This window comes from Enoplosus armatus, chromosome 10 (assembly GCF_043641665.1).
Source record: "Enoplosus armatus isolate fEnoArm2 chromosome 10, fEnoArm2.hap1, whole genome shotgun sequence".
NCBI classification, from domain to species: domain Eukaryota; kingdom Metazoa; phylum Chordata; class Actinopteri; order Centrarchiformes; family Enoplosidae; genus Enoplosus; species Enoplosus armatus.
The window spans coordinates 18,739,754-18,762,629 of record NC_092189.1 but is presented as its reverse complement, the minus strand read 5'-3'; the positions used below and the strand labels follow the sequence as shown (position 1 = coordinate 18,762,629).

At 40.5% G+C, this 22,876-nt stretch overlaps 1 protein-coding gene across 2 annotated transcripts; it reads left to right on the top strand.

Annotated features, from left to right (window-relative positions):
* Window positions 1-980: 980 nt before the first annotated feature.
* On the top strand, window positions 981-22,579 carry LOC139291157 (C-terminal binding protein 1). Of its 2 annotated transcripts, none has more exons than XM_070913095.1 (11): window positions 981-1,146; window positions 11,759-11,913; window positions 13,655-13,799; window positions 15,085-15,188; window positions 15,592-15,694; window positions 16,701-16,825; window positions 17,765-17,854; window positions 18,434-18,564; window positions 18,893-19,020; window positions 19,800-19,914; window positions 21,526-22,579. In XM_070913095.1, the coding sequence occupies exons 1-11, from the start codon at window positions 1,107-1,109 to the stop codon at window positions 21,719-21,721; spliced, it is 1,332 nt and encodes a 443-aa protein (XP_070769196.1). In that variant the 5' UTR covers window positions 981-1,106; the 3' UTR covers window positions 21,722-22,579. The 2 variants fall into 2 exon arrangements, with proteins under 2 accessions (XP_070769196.1, XP_070769197.1); XM_070913096.1 differs by having other exon boundaries at window positions 19,800-19,950; window positions 21,526-21,659.
* The last annotated feature ends 297 nt before the right edge of the window (window positions 22,580-22,876 follow it).

The window sequence follows — 22,876 nt, the reverse complement described above, 5'->3', positions numbered from 1 at the left end:
TCCAGTCCTGTGACAATAATAACATTAGTAATAAGAGTTTTGCGTTTCATTCCAATAATATCACAAAGCACCACAAAGAGTTGAATTTAAACATCAAACTAGAATAAGTGATCAGAAGCAGATGTTACGTAATTACTTGGGTGGTGGAGTAGAATATCAGATTATTCACCCACCTTACTTTAAATTTAAAATAGTAATACACCTGTATTCATGCATGGCAATATAGCGCTGTCATTAAAAGTGGGAACTTTACGTTATTGAAATGACTTATTTTCAAGTTTGAATATGAACGCGGACACACTTGGGACTGTGATCTGAACTTGTGTAGTGGCACAAGTAAACTTATAAAGTAAAATTAGAATAACAAAACCAGCAATTAAGTTTGGTTTGGAGGGTTTGTCATTATTTATTAAAAACACACACTGATTATAGTGTCATAACATGTTTTATGAGCTTTGTAATTGTTTCCCTGAGAAAGAACAAGTTTTTCCTCTCTTGCTACAGCCTTGTAATTGCATAACTCTTCTTTCTTTTCTTTTTTTTTCTCCTTGTCGTCTTTCAGGAAACAAAAGATGAATTTTGGCCAACATTAGCTCCTCCCCATTCCTGCTCTCTCTCTCTCTCACACACGCACACTCTCAAACACACACTCACACACTCTGTCTCCCCCCGCCATCTCTTTTACACCCTCTTGCCCTCCCGTTCCCATAAATGCAGCAGTGCTTGAATTCGGTGTGTGTGTGTGTGTGCACATTTTTTTTTTTTTGGGTGACAGAGACAGAGGGAGAGACGGAAAGACTTGCTGTAATAGAAAGTGAGAAAGGGAGGGGAGGGAGGTAGCTAGAGACGGCAGGGAGGGAAGGAGGGAGGGGTAAGACAGATAGAGAGAGCGGGCTAGCGAAGGGGACGGAAGGGAGGGGAGGGAGAGAGAGAGAGAGAAAAGAGGGGGAGCACATGTGTATGCTTGTCACTGAGGGGCTGGGAGGAGGACTAAGGGAAGCGAGGTAGCTGGCCACAGCCGCCATATGCTGACTGGATTCCTGTTCATGTCTGCTGTGTGAAGACTGTAGGTTTCTGTTGTGTGCTGGCCGGCTGGGGAACACACCATGGGAAGCTCACATCTCCTCAACAAAGGCATGCCTCTAGGTAAACAACTAGCACTCTGCTTTAATGTGGAAACTGTGTGTGTGTTAGTGTGTGTGTCTATGTGTGTGTGTGCCAATATTTATGAACTCAGTGTACATTATTCTGCCTTCCTCCTCCCCTCCCCCTTCTCTCTCTTCCTCTCCCTTTTTCCGTGTCCTCCTCCTTCTCTTCTTGATTCTCTCTCTCTCACTCTATTATCTTTTTTTTTATCGCTCAGCCTCTCTCTTGCCACACAAGAATGGTTAGCCTTTTCTCTAGCTCCCGGTGTGTGTGTGTGTGTGTGTGTGTGTGTGTGTGTGTGTGTGTGTGTGTGTGTGTGTGTGTGTAAAGAGGCAAATCTCTGCTATTGAAGGCTGCTTGAACACCTCCATTTGTGGCGACAGAAATAGATCTCTCTCTCCTTCGAGGGCTAGCAAGGACATGACACATATTTCCCTTTCATTGTGCTTCTTTTTTTTACGGAGAGCAGTTGCCTTTGCACACACAAATCACACACATGCACACCCACACACACACACACACACACACACATACACACACACACACACACACACATTTCGGGAACTCAACTGACACACACACATTCAAGTGTACACATGCATGCACACAGCCGGTTTCGCACACAGGTGACAGATGCACCTCATGATAGGGGCTAGAAAAGACTGTTCTGGAAAATGGGATCAAGGTAGATTGGTAAAGAATAAGGTGTCGGGGGGTGGGGGTGGGAGGGTAGGTGGAGGGTGGATGGAGGGCTGGGTGTGGAGCAGGAGGAGGAGGGTGTGAGGATAAATGATCATCCACCCTAAAGCTGAATAATTGTATTTGTGGTCACCTAAATCTGAATTTGTGAGTCTGTTTCTCCCAAAAGAAAACATAGATCGTAGAGATTGTAATCTGTGATGTCATCAACACGCTGCGGGCAGTGTCTCTTGATGACATCAAAGATTAAAGTTGCAGCTCTGATCTTTTTCCTTTTTTTTTTTTCTTCTTCTCCTCGCTCTGGGAGAGATCTCCATATCCGCCCTAAAAGCTCGAGAATCCAAGGTCACAAGAACAGCGACTATGAATTATGGTTCAGGGAGGATTTCCCTTTTAAGATGCTTGTGCACAAATCACCATCAGTCAATAATTGTGAAACTTATCCGGTCATTGGATCTGTTTCGGCCCACGGTGATGATCACTGAACCTTTGAGGGCTGCTTTATAATCAGTTTGTCGTCGCCTGGTGACTGATGGATGTGTTGATTCATGATTTGGAAGGCAGGGGTCCTCTGATCCACGAGTGTTGAGTCATGTCTCATCTGATTTATAAAGGCCTCGATCAGTGACACACGTCAGTCACAGCACAAAAGACTAAGTGTAATCTTATTGTTAAGTTGAAGACCTGTTTGGGTAATTTGACTTGACTGTATTTGAATTTACAGAATGATCTCATAAGCTGATTAAAAGGTGAAGAGTGACGTGAATGTGCTTTGTAGCTCCAGGCAGTTTCCCACCAGGAGGTCCCATATAGATTAAGTCAAAGGACAGAATCAAGCAAGCTGCTCATGTTGTGACATGCTGCCAACTTAACAGAAAAACCACAACCTGATGTCACTTGGAAGTACAATTAGTTTACAAGTCATGAAACACACCTGCACGACGCAGACTAAATATAGGCTATAACAGCAATGAACAGACAAATTCCAGATTAAAACTTTACTACCACTAATACGTTATTAAGCTTTACATATCCATTTCATTTGTACCATTTTACACACAAAAGACATGGTAAATAAATACATCTTTCATATTGCATTCAAACTTTAATTTTAACTGCACCACCATCAGGAATGAGTATTTTGAGTTGTGCATTTGATGTAAGCAGGGACTTTTTTTTAGTGTAAAAAAAAAAAAAGATACCTACAGTAAGTAGGTATAATTGACAGCACTTAGAAATCTATAAAGCATGAAGTGCTCTGCAAAGAGACTGGGTGCACTACCAACCATTGAAAGGCTTAGTCTATTATATCTAATGCATACAAAGAAAGTGCTTGAGATAAAAGGGAAGCGACAGTGAAAGATCTACCTGCCGTTACTGAATAGGTGGGCATTTTATGGCATGAGCAGTTTGTAGTGGTGGTTAGCCAATATAATCCTTGCCAGTTACATTTAACTACTTGGAAACAACTTGTGCATTTTATTTAGAAACACCATTCAAAAAGGGAAATGTAATTGAGAAGTGTTACAGTCTAGACAGGTGGCTAAATAACAATGCCATCACTTACACAGAAGATAACAAGGCAACAGCCCAAAACAACAATTAGTAGGTAGGCTGTAACTCAACAAGCACAAATTACTCAGAAACGTGTAACAGTTGGTAAAAATGTATGTGTCAGCAGAGTCAGGTGAGTCTGCAGCTGAAAGAACTCAGCTGGTAGCCGTGCAGCAGACACTCAAAGAGATAGCAGCCTGCAAGCTGGCACAGTTTTGCTTTTGATGTTATCACACACAAATGTATATTGTCTGCACTAAAAGGCTTGTACTCCAATATTTTATAAGGTGACTTTCATTTTAAAAAGTGCCAAACGCCCAGTAACTTTGGTAATCTCATTTTTTAAAATCAGCAGCTTGTTTTTTTTCATCAAAAGATCTGAAAAAATAGAAATGTGGTAGACTTGATGTGTATGTACATCCGCTACTGACAAACTGTGAATCTACTGTGATCACAAATATATCGTGAGTATGAACTCATCTAGGCATACTGAATGCTCTCAATTAGACATAATAAACAGCCATTCTGACTAATAAACCAACTAATAAATGGAGAAAGTAAATACGTGAAATTAAAGTATTTTTCATTTTGGTTAAACCCTTGAACCCACTTAAAGACCCCCTGTGGGTCCTTGGATGTTAGTTTGTGAGCCCTTTATCTATAATACATAAATGCCTCATAGTCGTAATAATCCATTAATGGGGCACATTTGCTTCAGAGTATCCAAACTGACCCCAATCCAATTGAACCTTCAAAGTGATTGTGACTTTCTTCTGCATATGAACATTTAATCCAATATTACAGGCCGACGGCCATACAATAATCCAGTTACAGCCTGTACTTACATGTAGTATTTCCTGTAGCACAAGTATTGCTTAAGCCAGTAATTCTTAACCTTTAGGTTCATGACGGCGTACAAACCAGCAGTGCCTACAGGTGACACCCATCACACTGGATATGTAGAGTGGTGAAGAGCTATTTTCCTCTTTTCAGACTTCAGAAGCTTACAATGTTGAAAATTACTTGTTGCTACAACATCTAATGAAATAAGCACATTTTTCAATTTAAATTACGTTTTCTAATCACATGGAAAGGCTGCATATCCAGCCTTTAATGTTGTAAAATGTTTGTGTGACCCTCTGGTCTCTGATACAGTGCAGGGGTGTGTGGGGACTGATATTGTGGCTATCACTGTATAACTTGATCTAGACCTATGCAGTAGTTACTATAAAGCTGAGAATTGTGCTTTCAAACCATAGCTGGTCCCTATTCACCTTCTAGCTAACAAAAAAGCAAGTAGGACTGCTATAAAATTGAAAGCTTACTAGAGGTTTTCACAGAGGTGAACTAACAGTACAACTGGAACTAAAAACTACAAATTCAAACTTTGACTCTGAATCAGTTGCCACAACTAAGATGCAGCCAAACATTGTTGTATCGCCATGTCTGTCTGTCTGTTTTGCTGCTGGTGTCTTTAGTAATGGGAACAAAAAGCTGACAAACCTGAACTGGCTTGCTGATACAGTACCTGCAAATTAAGACCTTACATATGTGTGTGTGTGTGTGTGTGTGTGTGTGTGTGTGTGTAAACTAGTCTTTGTGTGAGAGAGATTCCTATGTGTCAACAGTTGTATGTATCATATATCACTGCATATTAGACGTGTAAACCTGCATGGATTGATGTGCTGAGTATGCACCTGTATTTCTGTATATGTGGGGGGGCAGAATGTGTGTGTGTTAGTCGTGTTGTGGGGACATAAATCTGTTTACACAGTCAAATTGTGGGACCTTCCTCTTGGGGACAAAATGCCCAAAAGTTCCCATAAGGTAAATCATTACATTTTAGGTGGTTTAAGGTTAGCGATAGGTTGGGGCTAAGCAAGTAGTGGTTAGGGTTAGGTTAAGTCTCCAGGAAATGGATATAACTCAATTTAATGTCCTCTGAAGTGATGGAAACACACTGTGTGTGAGAGGGAGAAAGAGAAAGAGAGACTGGTGGCGAGGGATATGTCTGTCTTCTCCTCTTTCCTCCCTGGAAACTGAAGTGTGGGTAGAGAGAGACAGAAGACAAAAAGAAAGAAAGAAAGAAAGAAAGACATGCAGAAATGTCAAGCTGCCTGAACACTCTGTACCTGGATATTCAGGCGTTTTATAAGCATATAAATACAGTGATGATATAAAGCGAGGCTTTTCTCACTGCTAGAGAGATGGCTGGGACAGGAGAAGAAAGGAAATGGCAAGGGAGATAAAGAAAGCCTGGGGAAACGAGACTGAAATGAGAGATGGAGATCTGAAAATGAGGCAACAAGAGATGAAGGGATGGCGAGATCAACAGTGAGGGGTTGAAAGACGAGGATATAGGGGCTTTTTAACCACGCCATGTTGCTGCATGCCACAAGAGCCAGTAACGTTATAAATCAGCCGTGCTGAGGCTCAATGGTTGGCTGCTACAGTCGCAGGCGGCTGACTGATCACAGGTGCCGACAGCAAAGATCTGCTGTCTTCTCTCTCTTCTCCCCTGTGCACAGCGAAACACACAAACACTGCAGCTGAAATGTGAATGTGCCATCTTCCCGGCGTCCACCTTCAGTTCAGTCGGACTGAAAAGAAATTAAATTCAGGAAGTCTAAGCTTGTTTCAGAACTGAAGAACCAAAGAAAACAGCAGCTTGTTGTGTATATTCGGCAAAAACCAAAAATGTTTTGTAGTTTGAGTCGACTGAAATGAGGAGAATGGACGCTCGCTTTGATCCTAACATATCTGATAGGCCTATGTGTTGGCTGTGAAAGTGAGAGATGTTTATGGGTGTCATATTCAACACAACATACACTGAATACGATTTATGTAGAGTTGCAACTAACAATTATTTTCATTATTGATTAATAAGTGTTTTAAAAAATTATTGTTTTCATTCATTACAATTTCTCAGAGTCTATGGTGACATTTCAAATCTTTTGTTTTGGCCAACCAATCGTCCAAAATCCAAAAAGAGTCAGTACACAATGATATAAAACAGAGAAAAGTGGCAAATTCTGAAAACTGAAGCTGGAACTTTTTTTTTTTAGCATTTTTGGTTGAAAAATTACTTAACGTTTAACTGATTACCAAAATAGTTTATTATTATTATTTATATGTCCATTGGCTAATCGATGAATGAATCATTTCAGCTCTAGATTTGTGTTCTGACCCACAGATGCTGTGGAAATGAAACCCTCTGTAATACGAGTGTGTGTTGTGACACACTGTGGTTCTTTGGTGTCGGTCAGAACCAGGGACTTGCGGCTTGTTTTGGCAGATCACTCTCTATCACGGCTGGCAGACTTCCCGTTGACCTGCACATTTAAAAACATGTGAAAATTGCTGATCTTTGACATTGTCTCTGTTGACTGACAGTCCAAAAACATGTCTCGTTCCTCTGGGACAAAAATCCAGCTGTTCTTGTGAGCTGGTCAATGACAGCTGAATATGGGGAGGCTGCATGGCTTTCCCACTGGCTCACATAATTCAGTTCTAGCAGTCTTTGGCAGATGCTTTTTCGATCTCTCAATGTCAGTCAGACGGTTTTAGCGTCATTTTGGTCTGATTACAAATTTTCCAAGGGACGCAATTTTCATATCGGGGGATGTCATTTAGTGTCCCAGGCCCTTAAGCACATACTGCAAAAGCAGAGTCGCTACTATGCAGATGGTCATTAATTCTAATGAGCAATTACCACCAACAAAACTTTCTTCTTTTCCATCTTTAATGTTACCTTGGCTGCAAATCACTACTACTGCATTCCCTCATTCAGTGTTTACCAAGTAGTGAATCTAAATCAAACCATAGTTGCACAGAAACCCCAGATAGATGGCAAGAGCAGAGCTGGAGCTGTGGCCCCCATTGGCTGTCAAGAGGCCTGTTTGCACTGTGAAAGCTCCCAGCAGTCACCCAACCCCGGGGCTATGGGGGGTAGAGAGACATAGAGAGAGCGGAGTGTACTGGAGTATTGAATACAATGAAAGAGTTAGAGATGGATGAGGTTTTGAAGTTTAGAAAAGTGTGCAATTATTTAATAAAATGAAGAATTTAATGAGTGTTTAATGTCACTAGAAAGCGAGAAAATACATGAAATAAAAGCGACCGGGAGATAATTTGGCCATTTGAGTTTGTTTGATTTAGGAATTCATAGAGAGAGTGGATTAATATTTACAGTTGTACTGAGGTCTGTGTGAGAGAGAGAGAGAGAGAGAGAGAGAGAGAGAGAGACGGAGAGAGAATAGACGGGTGTTTTATCGTATAGTACTACTCAGCAGTCAGTAGTGCTGGTCCTCCCAAGGTCATGCTTGGTGCTGGAATGAAAGCTATTTCCTCCCTCACTCTGACCAAGTGTGAGCCAGAGAAATGTCTGGAATCTCTTGTTACTTTCCAAAAAACGCCACTCTGCTGCACAACTGATTAGACTGGCCAGCTTTCATTATTTTGTACAAGTGAACATCATGCCTGCTTAATTACACTCGCCATCTCTGAATCACGCTTTGTTCCCAAGTGTTTCTGCTCAAATTAAATCCTACAAAAGACGACTGTAGGCCAAAATACTGTAGAGTGGAGCGCCTAGAGGCAAGTGTGCTACTTATGATTACATCTGAGTTACAATGAAGGCTGTGTTGAAGCCTGAGAGTACTCTTTGCTGTTTTTGAATTCCAATTTCTCAGCCATGCACCATCGATTTTGTATTGATGTGTAAGAGCAATGGCCTCCAGGCAAATCCTATTATGGAAAGCTAATGTTTTACCAGCTCACATAAGGCATTGTGAGCAGGATTTGAGTTTCACCTTATTGGTCTTACTGCGCTGTGGAGCTGCTTCACCAGATCAGGTTTCATACTGAAATCTGACGATGCAGATAAGAAGACAATACAGATATTGAGTGATGGATTGAGCTAAATTGTGGGCTGCCTTTGCTTCTCTGCAGCTTCAAAGTGCTGAAAAATCAATCCTTCAATTTTGTTTTAACAGTCAAAGCACACAGGAAGTGCTTTTATCTTCTTATAGTAAGGTTCAATTGAGACAAGTTGTCAGTGCTACAGCATGCTGTAAGCGAATCCAGGGCTGAAACTGGGATTTTAGACATTCAGCTCAACCAATAAGTATTTTCAGATACGTTGTACATTTCTGGTTGCGGGACTGCTAATCTTTTTTTTTGCCACACTGCAACCTAAAACCACATGCAACCAAAACTAAAACAACATGCAACTGCATCCAACCACAAAAGCTACTGTAAATGCAAATATCAGTGTTGAATTGCTGAAGTTAATACGTTTGCTCAAACGTATTCTATGGTTACAGTAACATGGCTCTGGGTATACTCTCCCACACTCTGCTCTACGGCTGCATGATACATGCAGGAGGAAGTGTGCTGGTTTAAAAATAGCTCATAAGCATGCTGTTTGAAAAAAAATTAAATTAGCAGTCAGGTATTAAAAATATGTACCTCAGAACTAAATACTGATGTTTTAAAATGTAACATCATAAGACAGACATAAGACAGATTCATCATTTCTGTTCTCTAAATACAGATTATGAATACTTGTTTTCTGTTATAGCCAAACCCTGAAGCACACTGGAGCATGAACCAGAAATGCATGTAAGCACTGTATACATTATTTCCTCGTGCATGCACACTGGCTCACTCAACGGTCATAGAAAAGCACATTTGCAAACCTGAACTTGATCTTTTTAGATAAGATATTTGCATTCTACGACAGCATTTGACACCACGACTACATTACAGGACTACAGGTTTATTTTTTTCCCAGTACCTCCCTGCTTCTTATTCATATTATTCATGCAGTTATACTTATTCACTCCTGGGAGGTGCCCAGTACAACACAGTCCTCGTCTTCTGGTCATTGAGCTGCTCCGCCTGAGCACATACAAGCGACTACTAACTGGCCAAATGTGGATGATGTGACACCATGACAACACATTTCCAAGCCACAACAATGAGTTTTATCAGCTGTAAAAAAAATGTTTGCCACATGCAACCGTCATACAAGAAGAAATCAATCGATTGCAGGAGAGACAGAGACACAAATGTCTCCAACGACAGGATCATCTGCAATGCAACCACAAGACATGTTGTATTTACAGAAGGGTTTGGGGGTTTAATAAACCAGAAAGTCACTTTGCATTTCTATCATTCTAAAACCAAAATGCAACATGTTCACACCTTTTTTCTGAAGATTGTCATAAGGCACTCTGGGAAACGTGAGCTCACTAACTGAAGTCGACATATACAATATATGAAGCAAGTTTAAGTACCAGAAAACAGGTGAATCACACAAAAAAAACACAACTGGAAATGATGAGATGAATGATACCTACTGGCAGAGATTTTTCCTTTAATTCATTTCACTCGTAGGCCATGATAAGTGCTGAGGGAAGGGTTACTCAGCTTCCCTGCCCAGATATTCCAAACTAATTTGTGGGTTTGGAGCTGCCAAACTTCTGTCCACAAATCTGATTCTCAGGGATCCTTGGCATTCAAAACATTGTAGAGACTGTAGAATGCTGTTTTTGAAATGAATGGTTTAAAGATTTGGTTATTTTCTCATGATGTTAGCCCATGCAACTGGAAAAAAGTCTCAAACTGAGTGAATTGCAACTGTGTATCCATCTGGAGGTCGCAAAAAAGTTTTCGTAGGAATATTTTGAGTGGAATGAATGAGGTGGCTGCTTATATGAGATGTCAGCCTGCACATCTCAGATGGGAAAAAAAGTCAGGAATGAGTGACGGGTAGAGTCAGCATCAGCAGAAACAGCCATAACTCTGCACTTATTTCATCTACAGTGTTTTAGAGAGCTGTCGAAACTTTGCATGTCAAAGAGACCCAATTACATACACTGTCTTAGATTTTCCTCTGAAGCTACATCTGTCTGTCTCTCAGATGTCGTGGTCCTCAGTCAGTCTGGAATGATTAACCCTTAAGTTACCTGAAAGGAGAGACAAACCAAGAGATCCAAGCAGATTGCAGTGGGGAGCTAGTTAAGGAAAAGTAAGAAATGCAACTCCCATCGACCTCTGCTTCTATTAAACCTGAACAGCGGCCCACGTCTGCCTTAAAATGCCAATTATTCTCCCAAAAAGCCTGGCAGCACTCTCAGGGTAATGGTTTAATCTGCAAAGATGATTTAATAAAACATCCTGTAGAACGGTTGAAGGAGCGGGGGCTCACTCTTACTCATTATTGACAGATTACAGTCAGATTTCAAGAACTGGCTGTCTCTCATGACACATATCTCACTACCTCATATGAACTGCTGTACCTTCTCAGCCCACCTTATCATTTTCAGTTACATTTTGAGTTTTTTTGAGTTGTGAAATATCACATTTTTTTGTTGCATATTTGTACCTTAACATTCAAGATATGCTAGATAATAGACAGAGACATAATCTAGAGTTTCAGGCTGCATGCTCAGCTGTTTTCTGGTCCAGACCGCCCCGTGGCTCCCAAGAGTCACTCTCAGTGGTCCGCAGGGGCGAGCACTGTCAATATATGAGAGCTTCAGTGATGTGAACTGGATGAAATGCAAAACGATCCTAATTATCATGGTGTTTTATGCCTCTGGATTTTTATGCTACAGGGATATTCTGAATGTTTGAGGGCATTTGTTTTAAACTCTGTACTATTTTCTACCAGCCTACCTACAGTACCCACCTCATCCATCCTCCCAATTACTGCCTGTTTCAAAGAGTCACCAAACTATCATTATAACTATCATTAAAATAAATATATATAAAACTATATAACTATCATTAAAAAGTCAGTAATAATTAATCAGAAACAATAAAATCTTTAAAAGTAATAAAGAGAAAAACAGCTGTGAAACATGACCTCTCACAACAGGAATTAGCTCTGCAGCAGACAGACAGCTGCTCCGGGACAGCCCCCCCCCCCATGCTTACTGTCATAGTTGTCATAGCAACTGTATCAGTTCGGAGCAGAAACATTATGGGATGCAGGACCTCATCTGTGCCCAGGAACAGCAGCTTATCTTCACTTATAGATTTCATAAATGACACGTTTAAGAAATGCTGGAAGACACGACCCGACAAATTAATGCACGACTGAAGTTCCAATAATATACAGCAGAGAAAAAAATGACCTTTTTTCCAATTCACAGCTTCTGATTTCTCTGAGGGCGAGTGCAGTTGTGTAGGTGTTTCATCACAACAATAAGAAATGATGCTGATTAAATGTAATTCTACACCGCCTCAAACAATAAAGACGATTTTCTCTCCAGGTTACTCTTCGTTGCCACTTTTGTTCTGCCCATCTGACACATTCTCTTTCTTTGTGTGTGTTTGTGTGTGTGTGTAGGCATCAGGCCACCCATTATGAACGGGCCTATGCACCCACGCCCCCTGGTGGCGCTGCTGGACGGGCGTGACTGCACAGTGGAGATGCCCATCCTGAAAGACGTAGCAACCGTGGCCTTCTGTGACGCCCAGTCCACGCAGGAGATCCACGAGAAGGTAACACACTTAACTAGATCATGTACACACATCATAGACTCTGGTCCTGCTGATGTATAAATTATAATTAATTAGAACAGTTTAAAAAACAGTTCATGTCAGCCTCCAAGTGCAACTCTGAGTCGGACATATCAGGAACTTTATGACTGCGACAATATCAAATCGCAAAACACAATAAAAAAGCTAATTTCGGCGATTTAAATTATGGCTACAAGAACAACAGTGGGGGTAACCATCTTGCAATAATGCATGAATGCTCCCAAGTAATTTTTCCTGTTTTTGCCAGTCCACTTACATCGTGTGAATGCAGTATTAGCACCTGAGATATCATCGTAAAAGAAGAATCTGAAGTTGGCACATAAAAACTGTTTTGGCTGTGTGTTAAGGACGTGCAAAAAATGAAAAAGAAATCAAAAAAAAGAACACAAAAACGACAAAAAAAAAGAGAAGTAAAAGAAAAAAGTGAAAAGAAGGACATAAAATTAAAGAAGAGTCCAGAGAGCAAACTTAAAATGTGGGTCAGGCTCGGATCTTGCCACAGCCACTATGGATTGTAAATGGGTTTGTATGTCTGGCAGGGTTACGTCTGGCTCTGGGTGTCTGCCAGGCACACTCTCTCTGTGAGCGCGCTCAGTAGGCCACAGCGTGGGAGAAACAGATGGCTCACTATCTATCTCCTGCTCTCTCTCTCTCTCCCTCTCTGGCTCTCGAGTAAGCAGCCACCTCATTGTGTAATTAAAAGGGCTTCTTTATTGTAATTGAACCGCATGTCATTTTCATCCTCGCGCACACACATGAAGAGAAGAGCTGGCAACGTTAGAAAGAGATTGTAAGATTAACTGAGAACCAATTAAAAGGTGAGTGAACTGGTTTTCACACATAGCCGTATATTCCCATTCTATATGCTTGTCAAGTTATCTGCTTTTGAGGTGTAATATTTCACTTTCAATTAAGACAATAAGCCGCCGTCCTGATTAGGAGCCGGGGAGAGTCCCATGTGTTCCCAAGTTCCTCAGTTGTGTTCGATGCAGAGACACCTTATCTCGATTCCTGTGCTTATACAAGCTTAGTTTCCATGGTAATATTCAGGAAAAGCAGTCGTTGCATGCAGGCAGGGATATTAAAATAACAGGATATGAGAACGATATAAACAGCATATCCTGAAAAAAAGATACTGAGTTTATGGAAACATGGTGAACTCGGTGAACTCTGGTTGCTGACATTCAAAGTGATTTCTGCGAAGCCACCCACACAAACACATGCTGATGCCTTGATCTGTACACTTTGTCCAATTTGTTTATGCAGAATGGCCCATTTCAGAATACTGTATGTTATTGGATTATAATTATTGATGCATTATCATCACTTTAATGTTGCAACTGGTAAAGGTGGATAGTTTTTATTAATTAATATACTGCTGGGTAGCTTTTGAATTTCCCTCCAGGGATCAATAAAGTCTTATTTTCACCTATAATAATAATGAGAAGTCATAATGTATTTGTTGATTATGTTTTGTATCATTAATCTGAATCTACAAGTTGTCATATAAATGTAGTGCAGTACAAAGTAGCAGAAAAATACTCAAAGTACAAGTAATTCAAAATTGTTTGCACCACTGTCTGTGTTATACCTGGGTGTGTAGGCACAGAGGTTAAATAACCCTGCACAGATTTACATATTTCACATATACACACACAAACACATATTGCTAGCTACAGTGTTTCTGTGTCTGTGTGTGCAGGTGCTGAATGAAGCTGTAGGAGCTCTGATGTACCACACCATCACTCTGATGAGAGAAGACCTAGAAAAGTTTAAAGCTCTGCGCATCATCGTCCGCATCGGCAGCGGTTATGACAACATTGACATCAAATCTGCCGGGGAACTGGGTGAGAACAAACACACACACACACACACACACACACACACACACACACTGTTCTGCTGAACTGTTCCAATATCAATATCCTTACTGCACATAAACATCATCCATTAACACCATTCACTCATACTTCTTTAGCCTACTCAGTGTTAGGTAATATGGGTCACGAGTATTAATAAAACATAGAGACTGTAGCCATATTTATGTTTGGCAGTACTTTAGAGGAGAACAACCATGTATTGTTATGTATGTATATATGTGTGTGTTTGTGTGTGTGTGTGTGTGTGTATATATATATGTGTGTATATAATTTCCCCCCAAACTTGTACCCAGTCTCTTATTGCACCACAGTTACTTCCTATGTAAACAGGGAAAGTAGTAGTACCATTTAACTCCAGAGCTACTGATAAAAACTGCATTCAAATCTTACTCAAGTATTAGCATCAAAATAAACTTGTTATGCCGTTCAGAATAACATATGTCACTAGATTATAATTAGTGATACATTAATATGTAAGCATCATTAATGTTGAAACTGGTAGAGGTGGGGCTAATTTCAACTACTCTACATACTGCCAGGAAGCTTAATCAATAATAATACAAGATAATCGATTTATATTTCGGATTTAAAAAATAATAATTTAATCTGCAAAGTAACTAATGTTGTCAAATAAATGTATGTAAGTAAAAAGCACAATACTGTAGTAGATGTAGTAGAGTAGAAGTATAAAGTGCAAAAAAGTAAAGTTCAAGTAATTCAAAATTGTACTTAAGTACAGTACTTGAGTATATGTACTTAGTTACTTTCCACCACTGTGTTATCGCTGGGTAACGCACATTGCTATCTATCTTTTATTTAAATAACTCAAACTGTTTGTGCGTCTGTGTTCAGGTGCTGAATGAAATGTACGAAATGAGAGTAAATGTACTTAGTTAACTTCCACCACTGCTCAGCAACAAATTTGACCAAAGTGCCAATCTCCCAAAAACTTTTTTTCTGCTGCCAATAGGTGTTGCCATGTTTGCAACAAGTCAGTAATATTTGTATTAAGAAAGTGGAGTGAGTAAAGCTTTTTCTTAAAGCTCATGTCTGTCCTGCAGCACCTGGACCTTTACTAACATCCCCTATCTTCCTCCACCAAGTTTCCAGTAGCGTTTGTAGAGAAAACTGCTGACACCACATCTTGGGTCTGCACTTCTCCACCAAAATAGCTTTCACCGAACTTCATCTCTCTCCTCAAATGTCCACAAAAAAGCTATTACTAATCCTTATCTGCTCTCTGGTCCAACAGGCATAGCTGTATGTAATATGCCGGCAGCCTCAGTGGAGGAGACGGCGGACTCCACGCTGTGTCACATCCTCACCTTGTACCGACGCACCACCTGGCTGCACCAGGTTTGTATCCTTGTGTGGCCAATAAAAAGGACTGAAATGAAATTGGATTTAATTCTACATGTATTGGAGGCGTTCACTCAGTTATCACAATTTTTTAGTTTCGACAATTACTAATAATTGTCTACTGACAAATCAGCAAAATTGAAACATTTCATTTTCTTTAGAATGTCGCTGTATTTGAAAGACGTTGATGTAAGATGTAGAAGGTACAGTAAAATGATTTGTTCCTCAAATCAGTTATAAGTAACAGACTTATATTTTATGATCACAATATCTAAAAGGATTTAGACTTTGGTCTTTAAGTGCAGACATTATGAAATACACCTGGATTGTGTTAAACTGTAAATGTTTTTTGCTGTCTGTGTGGTATTTGCATGTAATAAGTAATTGTAATTCACATCAGGCTCTCCGGGAGGGCACGCGGGTTCAGAGCGTGGAGCAGATCCGAGAGGTGGCATCAGGAGCCGCGAGGATCAGGGGGGAGACACTGGGACTTATAGGGCTTGGTGAGTAACAACGCACAAAGCCTCTGCAGTGAGACCTACTTAGCATAGAGCTGTAAAGAGAAAAAGAGAGTCTACAGCCATCTGTAAGGCTTTATGTAGGCACAGCAGTGCTTTGAGCTAACCTGTAACGTATCAACATGCTAACGTACTCATAATGAGAATGCTAACATGCTGATGTTTAGCAGGTATAATGTTTACCTTGTATTCCATCTTAGTTTAGCCTGTTAGCATGCTAGCATTTGTTACTTAGCACTAAACACAATGTACAGCTGAGGCTGAAAGAAATGGTTTTAGTTTGACATAAAAAAAAAAACTTTGCTCCTGCTGATTATGTCTGTACTAAATTTCATGGTTGAGAAATTTCACTCTAAAACAAACATTTTAACCAGCTGGTGGCACTAGAGTAAAAATTAGGGGATCACCAAAGTCGTATTAGTAGTAGTATTCATCTCTTCTGGGGGCCATGAATGTCTGTACCAACAATAGTTGAAATATTTCAGTCTGGACCAAAGTGGTGGACTGAGCGACCGACAGACCATCCATAGAGCTACGTATAAAAAGGTTGTTATCTTGTTCAGTTTGTCTGATACAGGGTGGTCAGACTGAAGAGGTTGTTGCTGAGGAGTAGTGCTGAAGTTTTTAATCAAAGGATTTTTGTCTATTTTCCATTTTGGGAAGTTTTGTCCTTAGCTCAGCTAAATTGGCTTCCTAAGGAGTTACTGCCAATAAAATATAAGCGGATTAACCAGAAGCAGAATGCAAATCTCTTCCCTGTACAGTCTGGAAGCTTTTTCAGTAATAATGAACAGATGTGTGTAGAGAGAGAATTATCTAATTTGTAAAGGCAAAAGTCAAAAAAGGTAATATCAGACGCACAAAAATGTTAACTTGTTTTTTTATGTTCCATTTGAATGTGAATTCATGTGTGTGTAATTTGTCTAAATGCTCCTGTGTGTGTATTAATGTGTGTGCACCTCCATGCCTGTGTGTATTCATGTGTTTCTAGGTCGAGTGGGCCAGGCTGTCGCGCTGCGAGCAAAGGCCTTTGGCTTCAATGTGATCTTCTATGACCCTTATTTGGCTGACGGTGTAGAGAGATCCCTGGGACTACAAAGAGTCACCACACTACAGGTAGCACACATGCTAACACACACACACAGAGGCACACACACACTCGGGTATGAGTGGGGCCATTTTGTTTCTGAGAAATCAGCAACCTTCCAACCACTTCCAGCGCTTGTGTTATATTCATATGAACTCAGATTATGAAAAAAAAAAGAAAGAAAATTTAACTTAAAAGCGGTCCTTCCTGCAGCTGTACAGCTTTAAGTCCTGATCATTTCAATGACCTTTACTGCCACAGCTGTTTTACTTAAAAATGCTGATATTAAGGATTGCTACACCTTCTACTTTATAAAGCAACAGTGGACTGTGTGTTACTACCAGGGAGGGAAGTCCAGGCCCTGTTTTTGCTCCAGACATTCACTGGTTTCAGGGGGATGCAGACAGTTTTTTTAAGTTGCTCTGCATGTAAAGCCAGTATCAGCAAAGTATGTCCCCCATGACAGCGACAGAACTGACTGACACAGCACTAGCATGGAATATAAACCGATTCAGACTAAATCTTCTTTTTACTGAGGAAAAAAATCAATTTTCTCCTTTTCTTTTTGATGACAAAACACTGTTTTCTCCACCACACAGCATGACAAATGTGTATTTATGGTTATGTTGCCATGCCTTCTGTATGTGGGGAAGGAGTGACGCCCCCTTGTGTTCATTAACTATAATTGTGATAATATCAGTAATAAACCAAATATATACTCTTGTATTTCTTATAAAGATAAACAGTTGTACAATTTACTGACTAACAGAATAACAACAGAAATGTAAAACTGATTTGGTTTATGGAAGATGTGAAGTGTGATCTGGTTGAAAATCAGTGAGTACAGTTTTCACTCCAGTGTAAATCTACTGTTTTATAAAATGGCGACTGTGAAGCCCCTGCAGTAGTGAGCAGCTGCATAAAGTAAACAGAGGATCAAGATTTATCTTTTCCGCATTTCTCCTCAGGACCTGCTCTTCCACTCCGACTGTGTCTCTCTGCACTGCAGCCTCAACGAACACAACCACCACCTGATCAACGACTTCACCATCAAACAGGTAGAGGGACAGCAGCACGCACACACACACACACACACACACACACACACACACACACACACACATATACACACTTGAATTATTTATTCATCCCTACATCAACAACTTCATCCCATGGCCATGAATATTTAAGACGTGGATACCCAGGGAACCCTCTTCCTCCATACAGATGATGTTCTCTACTGTGTGCATCACATGCGACGACTGATACACTCAAGAAATATGTTTGTCGTGCGGCACAGTCGAAAGCTAACTTGACACAGGATACACTATGACCTTGCTGGAGGAGGGCAAGAACACGTGGATCAATTAAATATCACATATTTATTACTATGGTTAGGTTTCTCGAGGACTCTCTGAACCGACAGCAGAGAAAAAAAGTGCTTTCTAAGCTTTTATGTGTGTGTAATGTTTCTTGACATTTGTTTTGTCACATATTTTAAAGACAATTAGCTAATGGGCTAATTGGTTTAATGTCCTTAAACCAAATTGGATCAATATAAATATAAATGTAAATCAGGTGTATAGCTTTATCTTATTAGATCAAAGTAAATATATGTGTGTATGTGTGTGTTAAAGATGCGACAGGGGGCGTTCCTGGTGAACACGGCCAGGGGGGGTCTGGTGGATGAGAAGGCCCTGGCTCAGGCCCTGAAGGAGGGGAGGATACGTGGAGCTGCTCTGGATGTTCATGAGACAGAGCCTTTCAGGTAATACACTCTCTGTTTTTTAAATCTTTTTATTTCAGATTAATGCTGTTGAAGGATAATTTCCATGTGAATATATATCTGTAAATGTATATACATAATATATACATTTATTCTTTTCAGCTCAAGAAAATGTGAATTAGTATAATTCACTAGTATAATTCTAGTAGTACAACAATTTTGACTGGACTGTTGGTCGCACAAATCAAGCAATCTGAAGACATAACGTTTATTATTTATTCTACAGACAGCGATGAATTAGATGTAATTTGAAAAAATAATCTAGAAATTAGTCGACAGTAACTGACTGCGCTGTATGTACATGTGTCAGCTTCAGTCAGGGCCCGCTGAAGGACGTTCCCAATCTGATCTGCACCCCACATGCTGCCTGGTACAGTGAACAGGCATCGCTGGAGATGAGAGAGGAGGCAGCCAGGGAGATCCGAAGGGCTATCACAGGTAGCATATACACACACACACACACACACACACACACAGAGTAATGGAGACACATATGAATTTATGGAAAACATGACCTCTGCTAGTAAACACAAGTGTAATAAGAGATATTTTCAGGTGTTCAGCTGCAGTCCAGCATAAACTGCCCTTCTTATTCTTTTAGCCCAGAGATTTTAAGGCCTTTGTTTTTGTTTTATAAGAGCTGGATACTGGACCCAAAGATGGCACTTATTCAGTCAAATAATAATTGCTCGCCTGACAGCAAGAAAGTTTTTAGCTTCCAGGTTATTTTCATGGTATTCAGCCACTGAATATGCGCAATAGCATTGATCCCATCATGCCTCTGGCCCAGCCGGGCTATGTGAACCAACCCAAATGCACGTAGCATGCTCGTACACAGCGGTGATGTGTGACGATTAAACCTCCATGGCTTAAAAATACACAATACAAAGAGTAATAAACCATGTTTATAGCTGGAGGTGTCCTGTCAACAGTTTTACAGATGTCTCTTATTATACATCAATGCCTTCTTTCTATCCTCTTTTTCTTCTTCTTTCTCTCTTTCCCGTTGTCTTGTGGTTTCCCCAGCGTCTTTTTACCATTGGCCTGTTTAATCTCTTCTAACTTTTGTGTCTCGGCGGAAAATCACACCTGCTTTGAAATGTAGAGCAGGAACACAAACAAGTTCAGTGTGAACATTGGACTGTTTATTTGTTTCCTTTATTAAATATATTTTAGCACTTCATAATTCTCTTGCCCTCCGTCTCTCTACTTTTCAGGTCGTATCCCAGACAGTCTGAAGAACTGTGTGAATAAGGAGTTCCTCTCCCAGAACAACCACTGGGCAGGAGTTGACCCAGCTACCGTCCACCCCGAGCTCAACGGGGCTTATAGGTAATAACTGACATCAGGATAAAGAAACCTGTAGTGGTCAGTACAGTTTGATTTTTTCCCCCCAAACCTTGGAAAAGTGATTGATTGATAAAATGTTTGCCAAATGTTTTGAAAATACAGAATGTGAACAGCCACGGTTAGAAAGGTACTAATGACAGCAGATTTCTCCCTAAATGTAATTACTGATATATAGAGCATGTTACTGCCATCAGAACTACACAGCATAAGAGAGGCAGCACATCAGTCTATAATTACGCTGTTGGGTAGACATTGTTTCTCTAATGCGTTCATCAGATTAGTGTTGTTAGCAGCAACAACCCGCAGAAATCGACAGAGCTGCTACAACAACACATCGGGCTGTGATATAGCCCCGTCTAACATTTAACCATTTGTTCTTTCATCTGTCAATCAGTCAGTAGGGCGGTCCACAGCTGATCTGTAGGGCCTGTATGAGGGCTGATCAAGGCTTTTCTTTTTTGATGGATTGGTATTGGCAATATGAAGCTTGATTAATTGCTGATCCTTTGTTTGTTGTAACCCTTTGTAAACCAGCTGTCAAAAAGCCCCACTCTCTAAATTTCAGTACAGCTTAAATGATTAGTCAATTTAATGGTTAATATGCAGCTATATTGGTAATTAATTAATTGTCATTTTTCAAGGGGAAATGGCAAACATTCACTCAATCCATCTCGTGAACTGTTAGGATTTGCCTTTTCCCTGTATCTTATATGATAGTAAATGGAAAGTCTGTGGGTTATGGAATAGTCATTGGACAATATAAGCAGTCTGAAAACATCACTGTGGGCTCTGGGACTTTGTGACAGCCATCGTTCACTGTTTTCTGAGATTTAATAGTCAAGTGATTAACTGATTGATTGAGAAAAGAATCGGTAGATCAATCATCAATGAAAATAATCATTATTTTCTGTCCTAAACGTCATTACTTTGTTGATGTGGGGGATGAAGTGACGCTGCACAAATCCAGTCCCATCTTTCCTACCAAAATACTTTGCTTCTCTTCCCACCAGTATTACACAAAATACTACAGGCCACTGTAGTAATATGGCCACATGTGATGTAGGGGAACTCCACTGGCTTTACACATTGGAAGCCAGCTGTGTGATGTTTTCTGCGGCTCTGGAGAGAGCCGTCTAAAATCTGAGAAAAGAACCCTGGACAATGTCATCAGGTCATCTCGATATTGGCTTGGAGAGATGTGAACATTTACTTAGTAGTGACGGTCTTTATGAAAAGACTGTTGTGCTGCATTATGGGAAGTGTAGGATCAAACATTTTTGGAGCTATATACTTGGGAATACAAGTCAGAATATCGTACCCTCTGCTCATTTTTTAAAAATGTGTCTGTGTTCTGAGTCGCCCAACTTTATGGAGGTGCAATACTCTATGGTACTGATGTGTGCTACAGTACTACATCGCCAAAGTAATCTCTTAATGTAGCTTTTTAGCTTTAAAGGCTTGTCTAATTTTAATGGAGGTCTACTGCACTGATTGTGGAGGTCATAACAAGGTCACATATTTGTAATTGTTGTTTCAGTTGTGCTTTGATGACTCAGTTTTGCGTCTCTCTCCACCTCCTTCTCTCCTCTCCAGGTATCCCCCAGGAGTGGTGAACTTGCCAGCTGGCGGCCTCCCGCCTCCTGTTGAAGGCATTGTGCCCAGCGCCGTGCCCATCACACACACCCTCCCGCCTGCTGTCGCACACCCTCCTCATGCACCATCCCCCGGACAAAATACAGTCAAGCCACCAGAGGGCGACAGAGAGCAGCATCCCAACGACCAACTGTAGCCATACACACACACACACACACACAAACATACACACACACACGCTTGCCCTGGTGACCGGAGGAGGTAGGCATGGCAACCGGGATCATAGCGATAAGTTCCCTAGTGACAAGTTGTTATCAGACAGGTTCACAGAGCGTCAGATGGACAGATTGAGGTCCCAATAACAATCCATCCACAACTCTCTGGTTCCCAGCAGCCAGTTCACACTCCAAAGAGGAAGAGAAAGAAGAAGATGAGGAGGAGGAGTGGATAGCTGTCAGATGCTCTGATCGAAGAGGAAGACAATTGTCCTCTGCTCCAACCAGAGGTCTTCTGAAGACTGTAAAGATCCACAGGTTTATCTTCACATAACATCTACAGTATAGTCCAGTTCTCTGCCAGAAAAAAAACACAATAACTATCTGTTGATTTGGGAAAAAATACTGAATTCAATTCTGCTGTCTTAGACTGTAGTGTGTCCAAAGAGGGGCCTGTTTCATGTCTTTCTCTCTTTTTCTGTGTCCTTTCCTTAGTTTGATGTACAAGCAAAAGTAGTAGGTTATGAAATGAATGTAACCTGTCTGTGTACAGTTTTTAAACTTACAGCAAGAAGATACTGATATTTGTATTCCAGTCTTAACAAAAACAAGGGTTATGTGATCTCTCTATGTAGCCAAACTGGTTTGAAAATACAATGTTTTCTTTTTTAAATGTCCCCAAATTACCCCCCCCCCCTCCAAAAAAGAGGCAGCTTTTTGCACACCATCTCAGGAAATTAAGTTTCCGCAGTTGGTATGTTATTTTTTTTATTATTATTTTAAAAAATCCTTTTTATGCCACTTAGTGCTTTTGTTTTTCTACCTGCTTGCCTTTTTGTGTCCCGCTACATTAGAAAAATAACTTTAACAAGAGATAAAGTTGATCTAATGTTCGCTTTTGTTTATTATGTTTAAGGGGCATGTGACTTTGCTCTTGGGACTTGTGTAAATGTTTGACCCAAATCAATGGGGTTTTGGGAGGAAAGGCTGTAGGGAGGTGGCGTAATGGTATGCTTGGCTGGGACGACTTCATCCCAAGTCGCGATGTGAATTTACAAAATAGAGCGGTTGGGTTAATTACTTTGAAGGACAAAGCAGGTTGTGGATGCAGCAATGCACTGAGAAATTGTAGCAGC

What these genes read in the sequence shown, in the direction of transcription:
- LOC139291157 (XM_070913095.1), top strand. Translation starts at nt 1,107, where the DNA reads ATGGGAAGCTCACATCTCCTCAACAAAGGCATGCCTCTAG. An exon ending in CGCAGGAGATCCACGAGAAG is followed by an intron (nt 11,914 to 13,654) that starts GTAACACACTTA and finishes CTGTGTGTGCAG; the next exon opens with GTGCTGAATGAAGCTGTAGG. An exon ending in CATGAGACAGAGCCTTTCAG is followed by an intron (nt 18,565 to 18,892) that starts GTAATACACTCT and finishes TACATGTGTCAG; the next exon opens with CTTCAGTCAGGGCCCGCTGA.